General features: G+C 41.3%; 1 protein-coding gene across 1 annotated transcript; it reads left to right on the forward strand.

The window, feature by feature from the left end:
• The first annotated feature begins 6,984 nt into the window (after positions 1–6,984).
• ankrd33ba (ankyrin repeat domain 33ba) lies at positions 6,985–19,565 on the forward strand. The gene is made up of 6 exons (XM_070928446.1): positions 6,985–7,428; positions 16,049–16,178; positions 16,501–16,641; positions 17,299–17,440; positions 18,070–18,268; positions 19,020–19,565. The coding sequence occupies exons 1-6, from the start codon at positions 6,985–6,987 to the stop codon at positions 19,563–19,565; spliced, it is 1,602 nt and encodes a 533-aa protein (XP_070784547.1).

Raw genomic sequence — 19,565 nt, forward strand, 5'->3', positions numbered from 1 at the left:
AGGGCTTAAAACAGATTTTTCTGTGAACCACACAGAAGAACTTAAAATTAACTTGAAAATAACTCAGCAGGGAAATACAGATTTTGCCAGATAGTATGAGTATGAAACTGAGATATTGGGTAGACAAAGATTTGGCATTCCAGCCATCAAAACTTTAAAAATTTAAATGTGATTTAAATTGTGAAATAACACCACACAACCATAGCCTGTCATGTATGACGATGTGGATGATCCAGCTTGAATGAAAAAGTTAAATAGACACATGGAATTTTAAGCTACACTGACCCCAGGAGATTTTCCAGGAATCCAGAAACTTTCAAGACCTATCAAGACCTTCCAGTTTTGGTTCCGGGACCATAGTTCCTTCTCCAAGGAAAGTCCCTGCTCCCAAGTTGGTGCTTTCCAGTGACCCAGGATTTATTGGGACATTGCTGACTTGTGAAACGCAAGCCTGGAAACTGCAGCATTTCGTGGGCAGTATTCATTCACACTGTAAGCACTGTCTGCTAGTATCAATATTATGACACTACTTGCGCTTGTCCTATTGAGAAATGATCGTCTTGTTGAGTCACACCTGTCCTGGTTGACAATCCTGGTAGAGTAAATTGAAAATTTTACCTAGACAATTCACTATGGACCTTGTTACCATGTAATGATTATTACACCTGCTGTTAAAGACAAGGAGATAAAGGCTGAAACACAGAGAAATATTCCTGTACTTACAGACTTTCTGAAATTATGACTGTTTCTTACTGTTCTGATACTTTTCCCACACTTTCCCAAACAGTGACATGTTCTGAGGCCTATCCTCAAATTTCTATGCAACTAAAACGTATTTTTAGACGCATCTTGTAGTACAATGGTCATACAGTACGGCTTCAGAGTTGTATGCGCCATTGTTCTGGGATGCTTGGGAGAAACATGAAGTCATTGCAAATATGTCAGGGTTTCAGGAATCTCAGCTCCGGGGTGGACCTTGTTGCACAACTTTTACTGTCTCTTCAAGCTTTGCTCATAACATCATATCTCCGGGGACACGACGAATGTAGCAGAGCAGCGCGAAAGAGACAGGAGAAGAGAGAGCAGACACAAAGGCCTCATTTTAGTGTTCCTCTCTGTAGCTGTTGTGTAACAGATTTCAGGGTAAGACTGAGGGAAAACATGATTCATGCTGTATTCTGAAGTTGCAGAACATGGATATTTTATCAGTCAGCTCTATTACTGTAGTCAGTACAGCTGTACTCTCTTTTGTTGACAGCATTTGTTAGGAAGTTGTTTAAACATTAATGGGTTGTTTTACATGATTTAATCAGTCTAGAATTCATTGTTAGGCTTGGCCCTTTGTATTAGCTATCTATTGGTCTTAATAACAAATAACATGATTTTATTTTATATTTTTTAAGGCAACAGTGAGAAACAGTAACTGGGACGTTAGCAGCAGCTGTTCAGTTGTGTATGTATTGTTTACAGATTGGACTGTACCAATGTATGTCATAGATGTATAACAACACACTATATGTTCCAGGGAGCTCCAACATGGGATGATAAAACCTCTGGACTTTATCCATCGGGATGATATGGACTCAACTCCTCCTGATACATCAAACTTTGCCAGAGCCAGCTCAAGAGCTGAATAAGAACTATGAAAGACAGACACCTAAAGGATCTGTTGGTGGGTTCAGGGTGCAGCACGTGTATGTTGGTGTGACCAAAAGAGAGAGTCAGCTGGAAACGCCTACCACTATACTGTATCTGATGTAATAATGTGCTAGAAACGTGGAGATCATGCCATTGACATCATCCATACTTTCCTCAAGGGACTTTTTAAAGCCCATATTTGGGTTTACCACTCGCTGCTATCGTAAAGCTGAGGTGGGATGAACAAGCAGAAACCTCCATGGCTGACCATGAAAGGCACCTGTCAATCAAGAAAACACAGGTTCTTCTGCAAAATATTTGACTTTATCTTGTGGATTTACTCTGTTGTGTCAGACGTAACTGTTTGGCAAAGGGCCTCATTTGTATAGATTACTTAATTCTATGTAATGCTTTTGTGTATTTATTATTAGTATTGATTTTGTCTAGCATCTAATAGCATTTGCAGGATGTGTGAACAATACATGAAGTTGATTTGTCCAGGGTGTATGAATGAACATAAACACTTCACAAAAGGTACTTAATTAATGGCCATTGCTGGCTGATTAAAATTAGTTAATTACCACTCGTGGACTATTGAATTTCTCCTATTCAGCTGGCAGCAAAAGCTTTTCTCTGTCCCTGGATATTTAAGTGTTGTCCTTAGATTCGGAATAGACCGTGTTGTCTGGCCTGGCCTCATTAGCTGATTAAGCAGTAATATGAAGAGTTTCTAATCAAGCTATTAATAATCAGTACATTAGGCCTATGAAGTGGAAAAACAACATTTTCAGGCAATCTCCTCAGACACGCAGCCCAGATAAAACCCAAACATAAACTCTCAGTCTTGGTGACACATTCACTTTATCATCACACACATACACAAACCTGAACAGTTCAGTGTTTGTGTCAAGAGGAGACTCACAGGAGATCTTTGTGTGGCGCTCCTGCTTCAGGTATGCCATAGAGACCGTGGTGTGTTGGGGTGTTTTGGCTGTTTGTGGTTTTAGTGGGAATATATAAATGACTGAATGATGGAAGGACTGCACGAGCTGGTCTAAACCTACCAGCACCAAGGCCATGTGCCCCATTAGGTACATGTGGGATGCGGGCTATACTGAGTTATATGATATGATGTTAGAGAAATGTATCAATGATCGTTAAAGGCCTTTTAAATAATAAGCTTTCCACAGAGTCATTTCTCCGTTTAAAGGAATATTTCGCCACAAATTATGTGGACATCCACTCTACACTGATGGTGAAAGACATATTTACAACAACCACTTTGGAGATATTCTGGTCAGAGAGCCTGTCCCACAGTATCTCCATGTTCGAGTAACCTTTGCATGTTAGCTTCTCCATACTAGACCCCGAGGCATACTTAACGTGGCAGTGGGGGAAAGGTCCTTATTATGTCCAAGAGGCATATTTGCTTGCCCTTGCTTCCAATGATCATTCTGCTTATGGCTGCTTCTATAGGCTACAAACTGAGCTAGGTCACAGAAATACTTTAATGCAAGAAGATGTAGTGACTACATGTGTACTGTAACCTGCAGGGTTAGGGTTGAGACCAGCCTGCTTCACAATAGGTGCAACCTCAGCTTGATGAACTCTTCAAACAATCTCAATTAATATTTGAGGTTTTCCAACGCGTGATGTACTCCTTCAAGAAAATATTGTCTACCCATGGCATGCACCAAAGAGATAGAGGTTTTGGGTTAGAAAGGGTTGAATATCTAACAGCTTTGGAGTGCCATACTCGCGTTAAGTATAGTTGTTAAAAAGAGACTTGAATATGTAAAGGATCAGACACCCAGTATAAACCTCACCATTTACATGACACACACACATTCACGAAAGGGCTCATTGTGATTATCTGTCCGAGGATTTAGATTTTTCTTCTGGGCCCAAGTTGAGGTAATGCAATTGGCTCTGCAAGTGATGGGGTTGCTAATGTTGCGCCATTTACAGCGTGTCCAAGTCACACATGACTACACGTGCACATCGCAGAAGGTGGATGCATGTACATCAAAGTGAACGCAACAAATCAGATTTTTAAAATGGCCAAACTACAGTACACTACAAAATTGCAGTATATTGCAGTGCAACAGAGAGCATTTTACATAGGACATATGGGAAGGGGATCTGGGATTAAGTCTTTATGTGTCGCATGTGTCGCAGACCCTGTCCTGACCCCTATTAATAATTTAACTCCTTTTTGCCAGGGCTAAATATGGCCCACTAGCCCCTAATGTGTCAAATAACCCACTGTGAGCACTAGTGGTTTATTTGAAGTCATAATACAGCTGTCTAAACATCATATAACAAGATAGAAAACAACAATTGATGAGACAGGGAATAATATTGAGCAATATAAAAGGCAAACATAGCTAGGCTTTTACTGTACAGTGGTTACCAGGATACTTGCAGTGTTTTCCATTACAATTTACAATACTGAGACATCTCAAATTCTGATGAATTTTTGCAATTTAATTTTTGCAATATTAGCCAATTTCCTTTTTACTGGCAGCAGATTGTTGCTTCTATGGCAGCTTTATCCTGCTGAACATTTCTCTTAGCAGCCCTGGAACTGCTGGTGGATGTATCAGAGTGTAAAATTGGAACACAACACAACTGTGAATGAATGCATTATTGTCCTAAATCAATATAATGTGTGCAACTGAAATATTTCCTTTTCATTCCAATAAAATAGAGATGTGGATCCAACTATAGTTATTTTGTGGTTTTCTTGAGTTGTATTGAGAGATGTTTCTAATATTTTGTCTTCCCCATTTATATCTATGATGGTAGACTAAATATTAGGAAATCCTTAGTGACACAGGCGAAAAGAGAAGTTACTCCTACTAACTGTTTTCCAATTTATTTATTATAATAATGGCATAAGTTTTTACCACCTGGCCTATTTTTCAAGTATCTGGAGTCTCTGGCCTTCAGGCCTAGAACTGGAGCCCCTGTATGTTTCTGGGTCTTTGGGCTTGTTTTGATTACAACCTTCACTCTAACCCTAACGTCCCTAAACCAACTAATTTTAACTGACGACGGGAGTTTTATTTTATCATGAACTCCTCTGGTGATTGTGCCTGTGGCTTGATCAGGCAGTGAAACATTTCACAGATATATATCTCTGGAAGCACTGACAGAATCGTGCTGCCAACCACAGCAGCAGACTGATACCATAGAGATGGAGGAGCCACAGGAGAGCAGAGCTCTCAGCTGGGGGTAGATGAAGGTATAATAATGATGGGTACACACTGGGACTGTTATGCACTCGGTTTTTCCACTGCAGGTGATGTCAGCAAACTGATGTTAATAATTACTGAGAGAAAAAAGGAGCATCTCTGTAAAGCTGTAAGCAACAGAATATTGTAGTCTTCAGGCACCGCAGATTTACATACATTCTCTATGTAGATGGGTATAGTGTACAGAAGCCTTCCAGTAACTGCAAATTATGATCATCTCTTCTCACTTAAGCCTGCTTTTAATTGTGAGGATAGTGAAAACAAGCAGATATACAAGTTATTTTGGGTAACATCAAAACAGGATGCAGAGGTCAAAGCAGAAGTCAAATGTGTTCCCTGCTGGTCTAAACCTCTTGGCCCCGCCTTCCCATATGTAGGTTATCTACTGTAAAAGCAAGGTCCTCACTCACAGGTGAACCACAAAACCAGTCCAGCACATCCAGTAAAGAATCTGATGCTGCTAGTGGGAATTTCAGTGACACCAACATCATCTTCAAGTACAAAACTGACACAATACAGTTTGAGTTCCCTATTTGACAATTGCTGTTAGACCAAATCATTTTTGAGTATATTTTTGAGGTTTTGCTCACTTCTGTATAAAAAGTCTCTATGGTTAAGCCCACACAGTCGCTCATTTTCTGCACACTAGATGAAAAACATTTCTTTTGCTACAAATTAGTATGAATTTTCCATGGGACAGAACCAGTTACACACATGCACAAACACAAGCCTGACTCTCTCCATAGCTCAGCGCCAAGTAATGAAGCCCAATCTATGTCTATTATCTCGGCTGGCCAGAGGCCAAGAAAAGGAGAGAGAGAGAGTGGTGGCTGAGAGAACGACTGAGGCTGTGTGTAAAATAAACAATCTCAGAATCATACTGCACATGATTATGGGAAATGTAACCCATGTGCCATAATAATTTTAATAATGCTAATGTCTTAATTTGAACCCAATCTGCTTTATTAGCCTGAAAGTTGAGCGAGCCCCTTTTGGTTGACAGTATAGTGATGCCTTGTAGATGCTCAAATCAAATGACTCATCATAGCACTTAAATGCTGGTTTTCCCCATGTGAGTTTTCATGAGTCAGATGTAGAGTACCATAAATTCACACTCATATGGGATTTTTTTCTCTAAAAGGAGAAGAGCAAAGGGTTATTACTTTGTTTTCAATGTTACTTGAAACCACAAAAGTTTGGTAGAAAGAAGCAGAAATTGAAAGAAAATTTGTCCAACCATCATAATGTAGTATCAGAGGTAACCTCTGATTTGGTTTGCTGTATTAACACATGTGCTTAAAAACAAATTAATAGGAATAGATAAACGAAGTCACAAATAAACGAAAGAGAAAATATATATGATATTTTGTTTTAATTTCTGATACTGTACTTGCTTCCTTTTCAATCTCAATTTAAATACTAAACCAATATCATAGAGATAAATACACACTAAACTGAACTAAACCACAAACGTATATATGAATACTCTTAAGAATATTAACGTTTCACTGCAGCCTTGCGTCCAGCAGAGAGAGTATAGTTAATCTGTTGTCAATAGACAGACAGAGAGAGAGAGAGAGAGAGAGAGAGAGAGAGGTCCTAGTCCCATCTAATCGGATTAGGCGACTGTAGGTTAACAAACTGCTGTGTCTCTCCGCCCTACACGGGACGGTCGTGTAGCAGCAGTTTTACTTTCTGCTGTAGCTCCACTTTTTGCTAAACCTGAGTCGTATCTCCACTAATGTGCTCTGGAACCGGATAACTGTGAGTACAAGTTAACGTGGTTTCTGTTTTGGGGGCGCGAACCTCTCACTTCGTGGGACGTTCACGGCTCAGACGGGCATGTCAACTAACTCTCGAAGATGACTGATGGGTAAACTGCACACGCAACATGCTCAGCTAGGAGCTACATACCTCAGGTCAAGGAGTTTGTGCAATTTAGGTTGCAGTAGGCGATGTAAGTGACTTTTTTTTAAGTGCGGTAGTTTGAGTCCGCTCTTGTCTTGGAGAGACAGTCAGTCCCATGCCCGCGCTCCGCGTGCCAGGCTGCACTCTACCCCGAGGACAGTGCCCTAGGCTCGGGGGTTAGATGGTGCTTATCACGGACGATAGGGACGGAGGAGGCGCTTCGTCAGTCCGGGTCAAACAGCTCCAGCAGCAGCAAAAAATCGGGGGAAACATCACCCAAGTCCACCCGACCATAGTCGAGGAGCCGCTGTCCAACTCTGACGAGGACTACCTGGGCTCGTGTGAGGAGGACGATGAAGAGGACAATGGAGGAGAGGAAGACGACGATGAATTCGAAGAAGTTGACTTTGAGGACTTGGAAGACTGTCGTAGCATCGTGTCGGACGACTCCTTCTACCCGCTGGATGATGTGTTCGCGGACTCGGAGCGCTCCCCGTCACCGGAAAGCCCAGAGCCGCTGTCTTTTTTCCAGGCGTGCTGCACCAACAACGCGGCTATCGTCCGGATAATGATACGGCACGGAGTGAAGGAGGAGGAGGTCAAGGAGAAGGACAGGAATAACAGGGTACGAGGCACATAAAAGGACCACTTTGAGTAACTTCTCACAAGTAGCTAATACTTTTGAGCAGTCCGTTCAGACACCACAAATGTTACCACATGAAAACCTGTATCTCAAAACAGACTAGTGTGAGGGACAAGGCTTTGTTTAAGGCTTTAGTTCAGTAGCTGAATTGGCTGCAATTGCATATATTTTTTTGGTTACATCATTTATGGACAAGTTATGGGGCAAGTATAAAGTGTGCCAGCTCAGGGGCACTAAATCTTGTTTGTGTATTATTAGTACCAAACTGAGGCCTCCATCACCTCCCAGCTCAGTTAAGAAGCCTTAGATTCAGCAGGTATTGAAATGATTAAACCTGAGCTTGCTGCAGTGGCTTAACTTACTTATCTATTTCCAGGGCCATAGTGGCCTACCTCACTGAAAACCTAAGGTATTACACCAATATCTCAATAAGTCTTAATTGCAATAATTAATTAATAATCAATCAGTGTACTTCATTATTTCCTTGGTTCAGTTTATTTTTATGAGCTCACACCTTTATCCTGAATCATTATTCATACCAAGCCAGTATTTTCTGACAGGTCTGTGTGTGTGCGTGTGTGTGTGTGTGTGTGTGTGTGTGTTGTCAGACCTCAGTTTTGCAAGAGTGAGCAACCTCAAGCTCAATAAAAACACCAAAGTCCCTCACGGTTAGCAGAACACACAATCCTCTGTGTGTGTGTGGTCATGCAGGCACATTTACGTGTGTGAGTGTTCATCTGGCTGCATTTTCTTATTCTGGATTTGGATTCAATTTGTGGGAGTACGTGGGCAAACACATTATCTACCAATGAGATGATGGCATTGGTGTGTTTAAGAGCAATTTGAACAGTCTCTTGCTAATTACCCGAGATGCATTTTAAAACCATTAATTCCACAATAGGGAAGCAGCAGTGACTGTTTGTTGAATGATAGACTTTTACCAAAATCAAACACTGATGTAATCACTTATATACAACTTCAGTCGGTTGACTTTAAATTACATAAACAGATTTATATTTTTCACTAATTAATTTCATTTATCAAAAGAGTTAATGCTCATTTGAAAATTCAGAGATTTTATCTGCAGTGCAATCACAGTGTGTATCCCTTTACGCTTTGTGTATCTCTTCACTCCTGCCAAAGAACTGTGCAGCCCAGGGCAAAGAGATAAGTCCATGATGATGCAACGCTAGACTACTTTTCATTCATCCGGACATTTCACTAATTGAATTAGCTGGCAATGGGCCCTATGCTAAACAGGAGCCACACACCTTTTATTAAGTATTGTTGTTGATACAGTGTACTTGTGTTAGGTACTTTTTTTTACCATTTTATCCTGAAAAGAGTCGACAAAGCCCTTTCTCTCATTAACAGGACATCGTATTATATCTTCACATATGGAATATAACTGTAGTTTCCTAACATTGGCAACTTAAGAGCTCCAGTAGAGACGTTTGGAATGCAGTGCCTTGATCAGAGGAAACTTAATTGTTGTTGCTGAGGAAAGTTGCTGAAAGTGTGTTTTATTAATTTACTCCATTGAAAAGTTCCCGGCTCACTACTATTTCACTTTTCTCTATAGCTCTCACCACCTCTCCCTTCTCATTTCTATGTATGTATGTAATTACTGATGAGGTCATGGGAAGGAAGAGTAGAAATGACATCATTGGAATGTAAAGACTTCTTTTATGTGACATGCAAGATAGAGGGGATTCATTTGGTAAGCACCCAAAAAGGCGTGCTTGCATGCATATAGTGTGCTCAAGTGTAGCAGTGAGAGACAGACAGTTATGTGTTTGCATAGATAACCAGGATGCGTGCTAGTGCATTTCCCTTTTACTGTGCCCCATGCCCTGTGACCACCAGATACAATACAGGTTAGCAAACCCATCCATTGAAAACACATGTTGATATGAGTCTGTTAAGCTCATTAGTGCTTGTGTGTGTGTGTGTGTGTGTGTGTGTTCGACATCCCGGCACAGATGTCAACATCCTGATATAGCAGACAGCTTGACAATGTGACGTGCAAGACAAAAAGGGGTGTTCCACCTCAGGCTTGGATAGTTCCCCTTTTCTCTCATCAGGAGTTTAAAGGGAGATTTTCACTATAATGATTTGGAAGACAAAGAAACTACTGTAGCCGGAGCCGAAGGCTGTGTCAAATTATATTTACAGTATATGGAAGTATTGTATTGTATATCATGACCATATAATAGCATGACTGAAATACAATACAGTTGCAGTTGTCTGGCCTCACAGAACTAGTTAAAATTCAAGTTAAAGCAGGCACTGAAGATGCAGAAAAGAGTGTACATCTGCCCAGTTCAGCCATATTATTTGACACCCACATAATAATTTGTTGCCTCTGTTTTCTGTGGTCCCCTTTGACAGGGAGGTCAGGGGTCAGGATCAACTACAGAATGGCAGCTCAGAAGCTAGTAGGGATTCTGTGTTTTGCATAAAGGTACCTCAGCAAGGTGGACGTTTGCCAACACAGGAGATTAATCCCAAGCCTGTGGTTAATGGTAGTTAATGGATGTGGGTAACATAAGATGTAAGATGTTTGTGTATTAATATGTTGTGGCAAACCGGAATGGTAGATTTTTGCACCAAACAATCCACATGGGTCTGTAGACAAAATATCTCCATCATGGCACAGATTAAGGATAAGACATGCAGAGAGGGTCGAAAAACATCAACCCTACATTTCTAGTAAATGTTCCATCGTAACTTGAGAATACGTTTTGAGGCTTATGAGAAGGCTTATCTAGCCAAATATATATATTTCTTGCTGAAAGATCAGATCGGTCACAACTTTTGATATGATTTTTTCCAGCGTATTTCATATATTAGATAAATTAAATGAATATATCAATGTCCTGAGGCACCTCTGATCCTGTTTGGGACAGTGTGTTCCCCTTGCAGGGAATTGGATAAGTTGTCAAGCCCACATGAAAACTCAATGAACACGTACACACAGAATCCAATCAACTTAAATGAGCCCACCTGCCGGACTGTTACCTCTCTCTCTCTCTCTCTGTCACATGCATGCACACACACACACACACACACACACACACACACTCCTCCTCTAGAACATAATCAAATTTTCCAAATAGGGTGAGATCAGGTGACGAACCAGGACAGATACAGTACCTCGCAGGCACCAGGCGACAAAGTCAACCACAGGGTGTCAGACAGGCAGAAAGTACTACTGACCAACACACAGATCGACCATCAGGCCAACAGGAAGGCCGACTAAATGAGCACAGGCTGGGAGAGACAGAAATTGGGCAGTGCAGATAGTAGCAAGCATGATGCTGCTAGCAAATATAGATGAGTGGAAAAATCAAAGCGACAGTCATACACATCTGATTTGATGCAGCCATGTGAGCGCTCAGCTGTGGACAGAAAGAGAGTTAACAGGGAGGCTATTGACAGAAACATGGCCCTGTACGTCTGTGTCAGTGCTTCTGGTGTGTGTGATTGAGGGCAGTTTAGAGTGTGTTTGCCCAGTGTGTGTGTGCATGTTCTTGAACACAAAGATGTACTGTAACATGCCAAACCAATGCAACGTTTTATACTTGGTTTATGCAGGCTGCAGAGACACAGGTTTCCTGCCGCTCGGATGATTTGCAGGATTTAGCTTCAACAAGTACTTATTTGGAAGTAGAAAAAACAGTGTGGGTAAGTCCTTATTTAGGAAATAAGAAAACATTAAACAGGTTTCTACTTGATTGAGATGTTACCCTAGTTGTTTTTGTGTATATGAAAATTCTACTACAGTATTTGTTGGATAATATTTGCCAAATTTTCCAGCAGCAGCAGAATGAGACACAACATAGGGCATAAATAGACAGGGTACTAGTGCAAACATATACTCTGGTCCACTTTATGTGATTTGATTAAGATGTAGTTAATTACATAGTTGAACATTGGTTGTGAAACCTGTATTTATTGTGTGTCTATAAGAAATTATAAGGGTTGCACTGGGCCAATTATTGCAGCACCCTCACATTAACTGTAGATACACAGAACGGTCTCTCTCCCTCCCCCCTTCTGTCTGTGTCACTCTGACTGACACGGCTAAGCCTTTCTATTCCTAGCTCTGGATATTCCCCAGATTACTTTGTGAGTGTGTGTGTGTCTTTGCCTGTGTATGTTTGTCCATATGGGCTAATAATAAGTTGACCAGAATTTGTGTGTGTGTGTGTGTGTGTGTTCAGGCTGCATCAGAACCCACTGACTTTGATTGCAAATAGTTAAATTAAGTTCAACTGAAACTAAATTTCATTTGTGCTAAGGAATCTCTATATATATCACCCTGATTTGTTATGACGCGTGTACTTATTTGTGAGTACATCAAATTCTCATTAACAAAAAGATTTTTTGTGCATTATGTTTTTATGCAGGCATGTCTTTTTGGTACAGACTGACGATGTTGGTGTTTTGATTTAAATGTTACCTTTGCAGCACAAAGAACTTGTTTATTGTATCACTTCCTTTTCAACAGGCAGAGATCAGGGGAAACCTGTCATCTTATTATCAGGGAATATTAATATACTGTACTTTCAAACACACTACTCAAACTGGCTTGGGGTCAAATGTTATGTTACTTATGTTGGTATGCAGAACAAAACGTGTGCAGGAGCTTCACAGTGACACTGATCAGGTTTTGAAATAAAAGTTATGAAAGGTCATGTCCATTGGGAATCAGCGCAAATATTAGCAAGCTAGGCTAGCTAGCTTCCACTTGTGGAATACAAATTTCAAGCCCAATGGATCCTTCCAAACGTTGGATGTTTTAAAGGGGTAGACAGCTTGGATTGCTATTGTTAGATAGCTGTCTGAAAAGAAAAAAAGGCATTGTATCCACATTGATAGGCCACATGAATGCACAAAAAATATATTGTATTGCATGTTTCAGTGTTGATACTGTAAGAATCAAGAGATCAGACCATGTGCACAGAAAAATACCACTTCACACCACAGGGCATTTTGGCTTGAGTTCAAACGTAACGTATACTACTTTATACTTTTACAAGATACTATAAAAGAAAAGGTCAAGAAAAACTGCGCTTCCGTCAAAGGGAAGTTTGGGTCTGCATTAACTTTGGGTGTAAAAAGCACATTTTATGAGGGCGGCTACAAACCAGTGTAATTGAAGACGGGAGATTACAGTCTGGGAGGACATATGTCTACGTCCATCAGCATCAAGTAATGAGAGCTTTAACATTACCATAGTCTGCATCTTCATTTGGCCTACATACAAAATGCATAATGCTCCCTAAAACTATTGGTGAGGATTTGAATCTCTGTCATGCTCAGTCTCACTTTATATTTTACTGTATCTATCTCACACACATGCACTGCACGCACACTCATCCATCCCTGGAAGTACCTCCCTTGATTGTTTCAGGGCTGTTGAGCTACCTGGTAGTGTTGTTATTTTTATCCCTTTAGCCTCAGTGTTAGTCATTGAGTGGGTAATATTGTGCAGCACATGATTGCCTTTTCTTGATTCATGTGGGTCTCTGCAATTATATTCTGTGTGTGCATGTCGCTGGTGCTCTTCTCTCAGATTCTTCAGTCGCCAACATTGCCAGCAGCCACTGGTAAAATGCATCAAAGCCCAATAGATGTGACAAATGTCCCTGTGTGTGTCATTGGCATGTGCTGAGTAGAAAACTAGAGTCTGGGAGAAAAAGGTAAAAAAAAAAAGAGAAGAAGTGAAATGCTTTTGAGTATTTATGCGTGTGTGAGAGGTGAGGTTCACAGAGAAAATAGGACATTGTCAGACAACTGCGATTGCTCCAGACATGCTGCAGGGCATGCTGCTAAAGTACATCACAGCAAGGCTGGAGGGTTGCCAAGAATGTGTGTGTGTGTGTGTGTGGGAGAGAGTGAGAGCGAGAGAGAGATACAGCGTAAGTGAACTTCTTCCAGACACTCTTGCCAGTTACTCCACAGGACCTCTCCCCACCTTTTCCCCTTAAAACTCTCAGGGCTGACAACACTAACATGACTATGTCTCCAGCTGCCTGACAGCCTGGCCCTGTTTTAGCCAAAAGTCTAAGTTCAGTTGGTTCTACAGGTAAAAAAAACATCTACTGCACATGTACTGTAAATGCTGCAAGGCATCATTTGAACTGAACCAAACGCTTAGTCGCTATTTTTTTAAAAAACAATGTGTTCAGTCTGATACAGATTAACACAAACAAAGGCAGAGGTGGGGCAATCTTACACCCTTTGACAAAAATCTGTAATTATAGAATTTATCAGACCAATATTGGCTTGAGAAATGTGACATGTTAGATTGGTCACATGTTGATATTAAAATGATGCTGACATAGTCTTGATGCTTGTTGAATTGAGGATAATTGAAACATTCTGCAACATGAGAAATCTGTGTTATCTTTATGTACCTAACTGTATGCATTTTGCACAAGGTTTTTATATTCTGACTTTGGCTTGAGTGGCGATATTGTTTAGAATTCACTTTGTGGAGATGCACATATAACTCCATCCTTTCGCACACCCTGTCATTATAATGTTTGTGTGTGTGTGTGGGTGGGCGGGCAGTAGGTAGATATGGAGGAGGCTGGCACACTCTTTATAAGTTTCCTATAAACCTTCAAGCTCTTTCTGTACCAATCTTCAGTCATTATTATATTTATTTCAGCGAGACAGAACTTTTCACAACCAGGGCCGGGAGCCAAGACTGAAAACTTATCATGCCAAGAGCTGCAAAGCATCAAGTAGATTTCAGGAGTTCTCAGAAGAGAACATCATGTCACAGAAGCAGGATCACAAATCAAGTCTGCTCAAGGAATATCAAATGTGGAACAAATTGTAACAACTTACCTAAACACTTTCATCTTGCCAGTAAGTTTGAATTTATTTCTTAAGTCTACATTTTGAACTCTTTCTGGCACATATCTGATATTCACATGGCATTAGATATGTACAAACAAGTTTAATACCCCATGGTGTCTTCATACAGTGATCTGTGCAGTCAAGTCCATTTTCGCAGCAGCTGGGAGGTGATAGTTGATACTGCCAGTCGTCTGATTTTTACCACCCTCTGTTTTAGCAAAGCAGGTTAAATCTCAAGCAGTACATTAATTGGAAAAGGCTTAGCCCTCTCAGTTACTCTCAGCAGGCACCTGTAGCAGAATACATAAATATTTGTCTTGCAACTGATGCATGCACTGTCTACGTGTGTTTTGACATGAAGTAGGTCTGACTGGTTGACCTTTCCAGCACACCTGGCTTTCATAAAGCACTAATTAAGAGTCCCTGTAGAGTCTGCCAGCTTGCTCCTAATAGGTCGTTATGAACAACACATTGTTATGTGTTTGACTTTGTTGCAAATTCAATTTTCCTCCGGCTTCACAAGGTACGCTTGTGAGCCCATTGACGTTATTTAGCTTTGATATCTACTCTCCATCTTTTGCACGGAGTTGAAATACAGTAATACAATAATTTACATAGAAACTGTTTTATGACTTTAACCAAGAATATAATGTATTTCACTTCTCACATTGAAAACAAACTCCTGAGTTCCATTTGAAGGCAGATTTAAATGTAGTACAACTATACTATAGTATACTGCATGTTAAAAACAAATAGACGATGCTGACATCAGCTAACAGTTAAATATACAATTTATTGTTTTCTATAGGTGTCTAATTAGAGTTTTCAAGATCTCGGCCATTTCCTGTCAGATTTAGGTCATTTCCTATAAAATAATACATTAGTTCTCATCACATTAATCCCGTCATTTACATATATTGACTAATTTGTGAATTTTGACTTCCTGCAGGAAAACATGTATTCCAAATCAACCTGTGCTCTGAACCATCTAGTGAAAGACATTTCTTTGTATCAGAACTATTTCATATATAAATGTATAAAGTGTATAGTCTATATAGTCTACATATGATATGTCAATTGAAAGCTCTAAATTCTAACTGTTCCTAAATTCTCCTCGCGGCCCCGTCCCCCCATCTCTCTTCTCTCTCTGGTGGTAAACTTGTTTGTCTTGGCTGATCAAGTGGTGCACCTTCCGGAAAGCACCCAACTTTTACAGGAGTTTTCTGAGACTCGCACACTCCCAGACTCACATAAACTCACAGACTTAACATTTACACATGCGTCCACACACACACATAAAAGGGTTCCTGTTCTGGCATGAACACAGCGTTGGTGTATTCATGCCAGACACAGACGCACACACTTACAGGCGCACAAACACATACACACAAAAGTACACAACAACATCAAACAGGGAGACAGCTTATTTTTCCACTGAGTTCAAGACGGTTCAGTTCTCAATGAAAAGACAACAGATGTCATATTTATTCGGGGATATTAGTTTTGAAGGATGCACAAAGATCCCCTGGTCCTCCTGACACTGCCGTGATCGCACTTTTCTTCGTGCTACTTCCTATATGTCAGCACTTTACTGCATTTTTGCTTCATCTCCTTTGGCAAGTTTTTTTTCTCCCTGAACATTTTTGCTGATTCTAAACATAAGCCTCTCTCCCTTTCCCTCGTCTTTTAACTCCTCTGTCTCCTCCCCTGTCACTTTTTGTCTCAGATAGGGCTGTTGGTTGCATGTTACCAAGGTTACGTGGACGTTGTCATAGCGCTGTCTCAGTGTCCGTATCTGGATGTCAACTGGCAGGACAGTGAGGGAAACACAGCTCTCATCACTGCCGCTCAAGCAGGTAATACACACACACACACACACACACTAACGTACACAGTGGTATATCAGACACTGGCTTAGTTACATACACACAGGCGCTGACAGGATGGTTCACAGTACTGTTGAACACATGCAAGCACAGATACAAATAAATATACACACACACAGGCAGTTTGGCACTAGCGCTGACACAGATGAACACACACAAGCTTAAAAAGTCTGCACAAGAGAAGTAATGAGTGTGTTGTGTGAATAAGGACCAGCTCTTATCCAAGCCACCATCATGATGACAGACTGTGTATCGTGGCCTACAGTAACCACCCGTCCCTCTGTTCTTCAAGGCCACATAACAATCACCAACTACCTGCTCAACTACTACTCTGGGTTGGACATCGAGAGGAGAAACTGCCACGGCTTCACCGCTCTGATGAAAGCCGCCATGCAGGGCAGGGTGGAATGTGTGCGCTCGCTCATGATGGCAGGTGAGGAAAATGTGTCTAATTACATTAATGTCGAAAAACTCTATAGCAACCAGAAAGGAGGAAATGTGTAGATTTCATACATAGACACAAATGTGTCTCGGAAATGTGTCTGGATTTTACAAATTACCTGGATATTTTTGGGCTGGTGTTATTGATTGCAACCACAAAAGATGTTATTTATTCTGCCATTACTCTGCCATCAAGGCAACTCAGAAAACTATGAGCAGATTTTCAGAAAATTGGCGGACAGATGGTCAATATTTTTTGGGCAGTGATCCAGATTTGTGTTATTAGATGATTATTCTCCTTATAGTCATAACTATGAAACTAATGGAGAGATTTGATACCAAATCATCAAGGCAGGGGGTTAACGTTAATGATGGGAATGACACCTTCAGAGGAATTTTCCAACATGTATTTTGGCATTCTTTTGCACTTACACACATGTATTAACTGTCCCTGTGAGAGCTGGATGAGGGTGGTGTGCATCAGCCGTCCTGAGACAAATAGCAGCATTTAAAAACAAATCTTCAGTCATTTCTTTGCTCTCCTCTTCACGTCTGAGTAAATGTTCTAATCTATACTTTCTTATGTTTTAACCCATTTCTTCTGCTGACATTCATTGACATATTTAACCTTTGTTCTTGTGTCCACCAGGCGCTGCCCTGAATGCCAGGGACTGTGGCCGCCACTTGACTGCCAGGGAGTGGGCCTTTTTCACGGGCCGTTATGAAACTGCCTGGATGATGACACGCCTGATGGAGCGGCCCTGCGCCCACCAGTACTCTGATACGTACAGGTAAACTCATAGCGGGCTCACATTGCTTCTCAGTGTGTCTGTCTGTCTGTCTGTCATTGGGCAGTTATCTCATATTCCAATATCTGAAGAAGTGATGCATTTCTTCACTGCATTGCAGTATTTTCAAAACTGTGTTCCAAGGGAGGAAGATGGAAGGCAGGCAGATTTTCATGTATAAACAAAAAATTACTGACTAGTTATGATGTACCTTTTTGCCTCGAGGCACAGAGTTATTTTGCAAGTCGTTTTATCTGATTCTTCACTTGGGCAACTCCACAACTCAGCATCTTGATGAGCTGTTTGATGAACGCAGTCTATCCCTGCCAGCTGGCTTTGTAGAAAACAAATAATCCTGACTAGCATTCTAGCTATGTAGTCATCTCCTCGGGCCATTTGCTGCAAGACATGGGGATTTAGACATGAAGCACAAGGTCAAAATAAAGTTCTGTGCTGGAGATAGAAGGAGGGTCAAGAATATGAGGTGGCAGGAGTAAACTGTATGGAAATACCCAGCCCAGATAGAGAACATACAGTGCACATGCATCACACAAAAACATAACACAAAAGTAGCCTTAAACTTACTTTATGATGTTGAAGAGTAAAGTGATCAGTCAAATTTGCTGTCCCAGTCTAGAGTGGCCTCCACTGGTGTCACTGGTGGCCAAAGCCCAGGAGCCCCGTGGCTGTCTGAAACGTCTGTCGGACACGCTGCGGAACGTCTTCAACATCGCGAATGTCACCAACCCCGAGGAGGAAGGCGTCATCGACCACATGGTTTCTATTACAACTGCCATGAGGAGCCCTTTCATTGCTGTTGCATGCCATACAGTGAGTAATTAAGCTCGACTTCAATTCATTAATCAGCATTAAACTGTATCCCACGACATCCAAGAGCACATCTACCCCAACCCACACGCCCCTCACTTACACCCGCACACCAACAAGCATTTTGTAAATGTAAACTGAGATAAGGCAAAGCAACAAGAATACAGGCAACTACTCTTTGTGATAAGGAAGGATTCTTTTAAGTCTATAAAGTAGCTCGTCTGCATTATTCCTGGTGGAGTCTGCACATACTCAGCATAGTTGGAGATATCAGGACTTGTTTTCTTATCGTCACATGGAGCCAAACATTCTTGTACAAGGTGGGAATCACCTTCCGCAGACTTGAACTTTATGTGTTTTTGCATCAGAGTACAAATTACTTCTTCGTTTTGCTTATACGATACGCAGTAGTTCTATCACTGCAGTTTCAGAGAATCGATGTGCAAATAAACTAATGATAATATTGTGGTAATAATGATATTAAAGGATAAATCTGATGCTAATTTATCTTTTATCAAAAAATGATCTGCTTTTTCTAGGGATTTGTTCATAATCATTAAAGGATATAATTAATAACAACAGCCTCATCTGATAAGCAGGTTATTCATGCAAGATTAACAGTACTGCAATACTGCAAACAAAAGGGTGACTGAGCTCCTATTATTAGCATTAGTATTTCTACTAATATTACACTACTGATTATATACTGATTATAACTAGGAATACCAATCAGGGACTCTTGATTTTGTTTCAGGTGTGTCCTGATAGCCCCCCAAATGTGGGCAAACGGCGCCATGCAGTTCCTGAGATCATCCGCCAGCAGCGCGCCAAGGAGCTCCGCTCCATCAACCCTGACAGGGTGGACAGCCACCTAAAACTCTTCCAGAACTCCCGGGTCACACTGGTGGCCAAGAACGCAGCAGACCGCCGGGCCAGCCTTCAGCCCCAGAGCCTGGTGCCTCGACACAGGAGCTCCAGCCTGGGCATAGTGGCTTATAATGAAGCCCTGGAGCTGCGGAGAACCAGCCTGCTGCCCATGCACATGGTGCTGAGGAGGAGCAGCGTCAGGCCGGGGTTCAGCATCCCCAAAGTGAGGGTGTCCAAGGCCCCCACGCCCACTTATGAACCAGAAAAGATCCGGAGGAAGAGCAGCGCCAAAGATGGAGGGGGGCACCTGCTGCAGATACCAAAGTGGCGGTACAAGGAGCTCAAAGAAGAAAGGAGGAAAGCTGAGGAGGCTGAGAGGAGGAGGCTGGAGGCTGTGACCAAGAGACACCTTGCTGCCAGTAAAAGGAAATAA

This window comes from Enoplosus armatus, chromosome 21, assembly GCF_043641665.1.
Source record: "Enoplosus armatus isolate fEnoArm2 chromosome 21, fEnoArm2.hap1, whole genome shotgun sequence".
NCBI lineage: Eukaryota > Metazoa > Chordata > Actinopteri > Centrarchiformes > Enoplosidae > Enoplosus > Enoplosus armatus.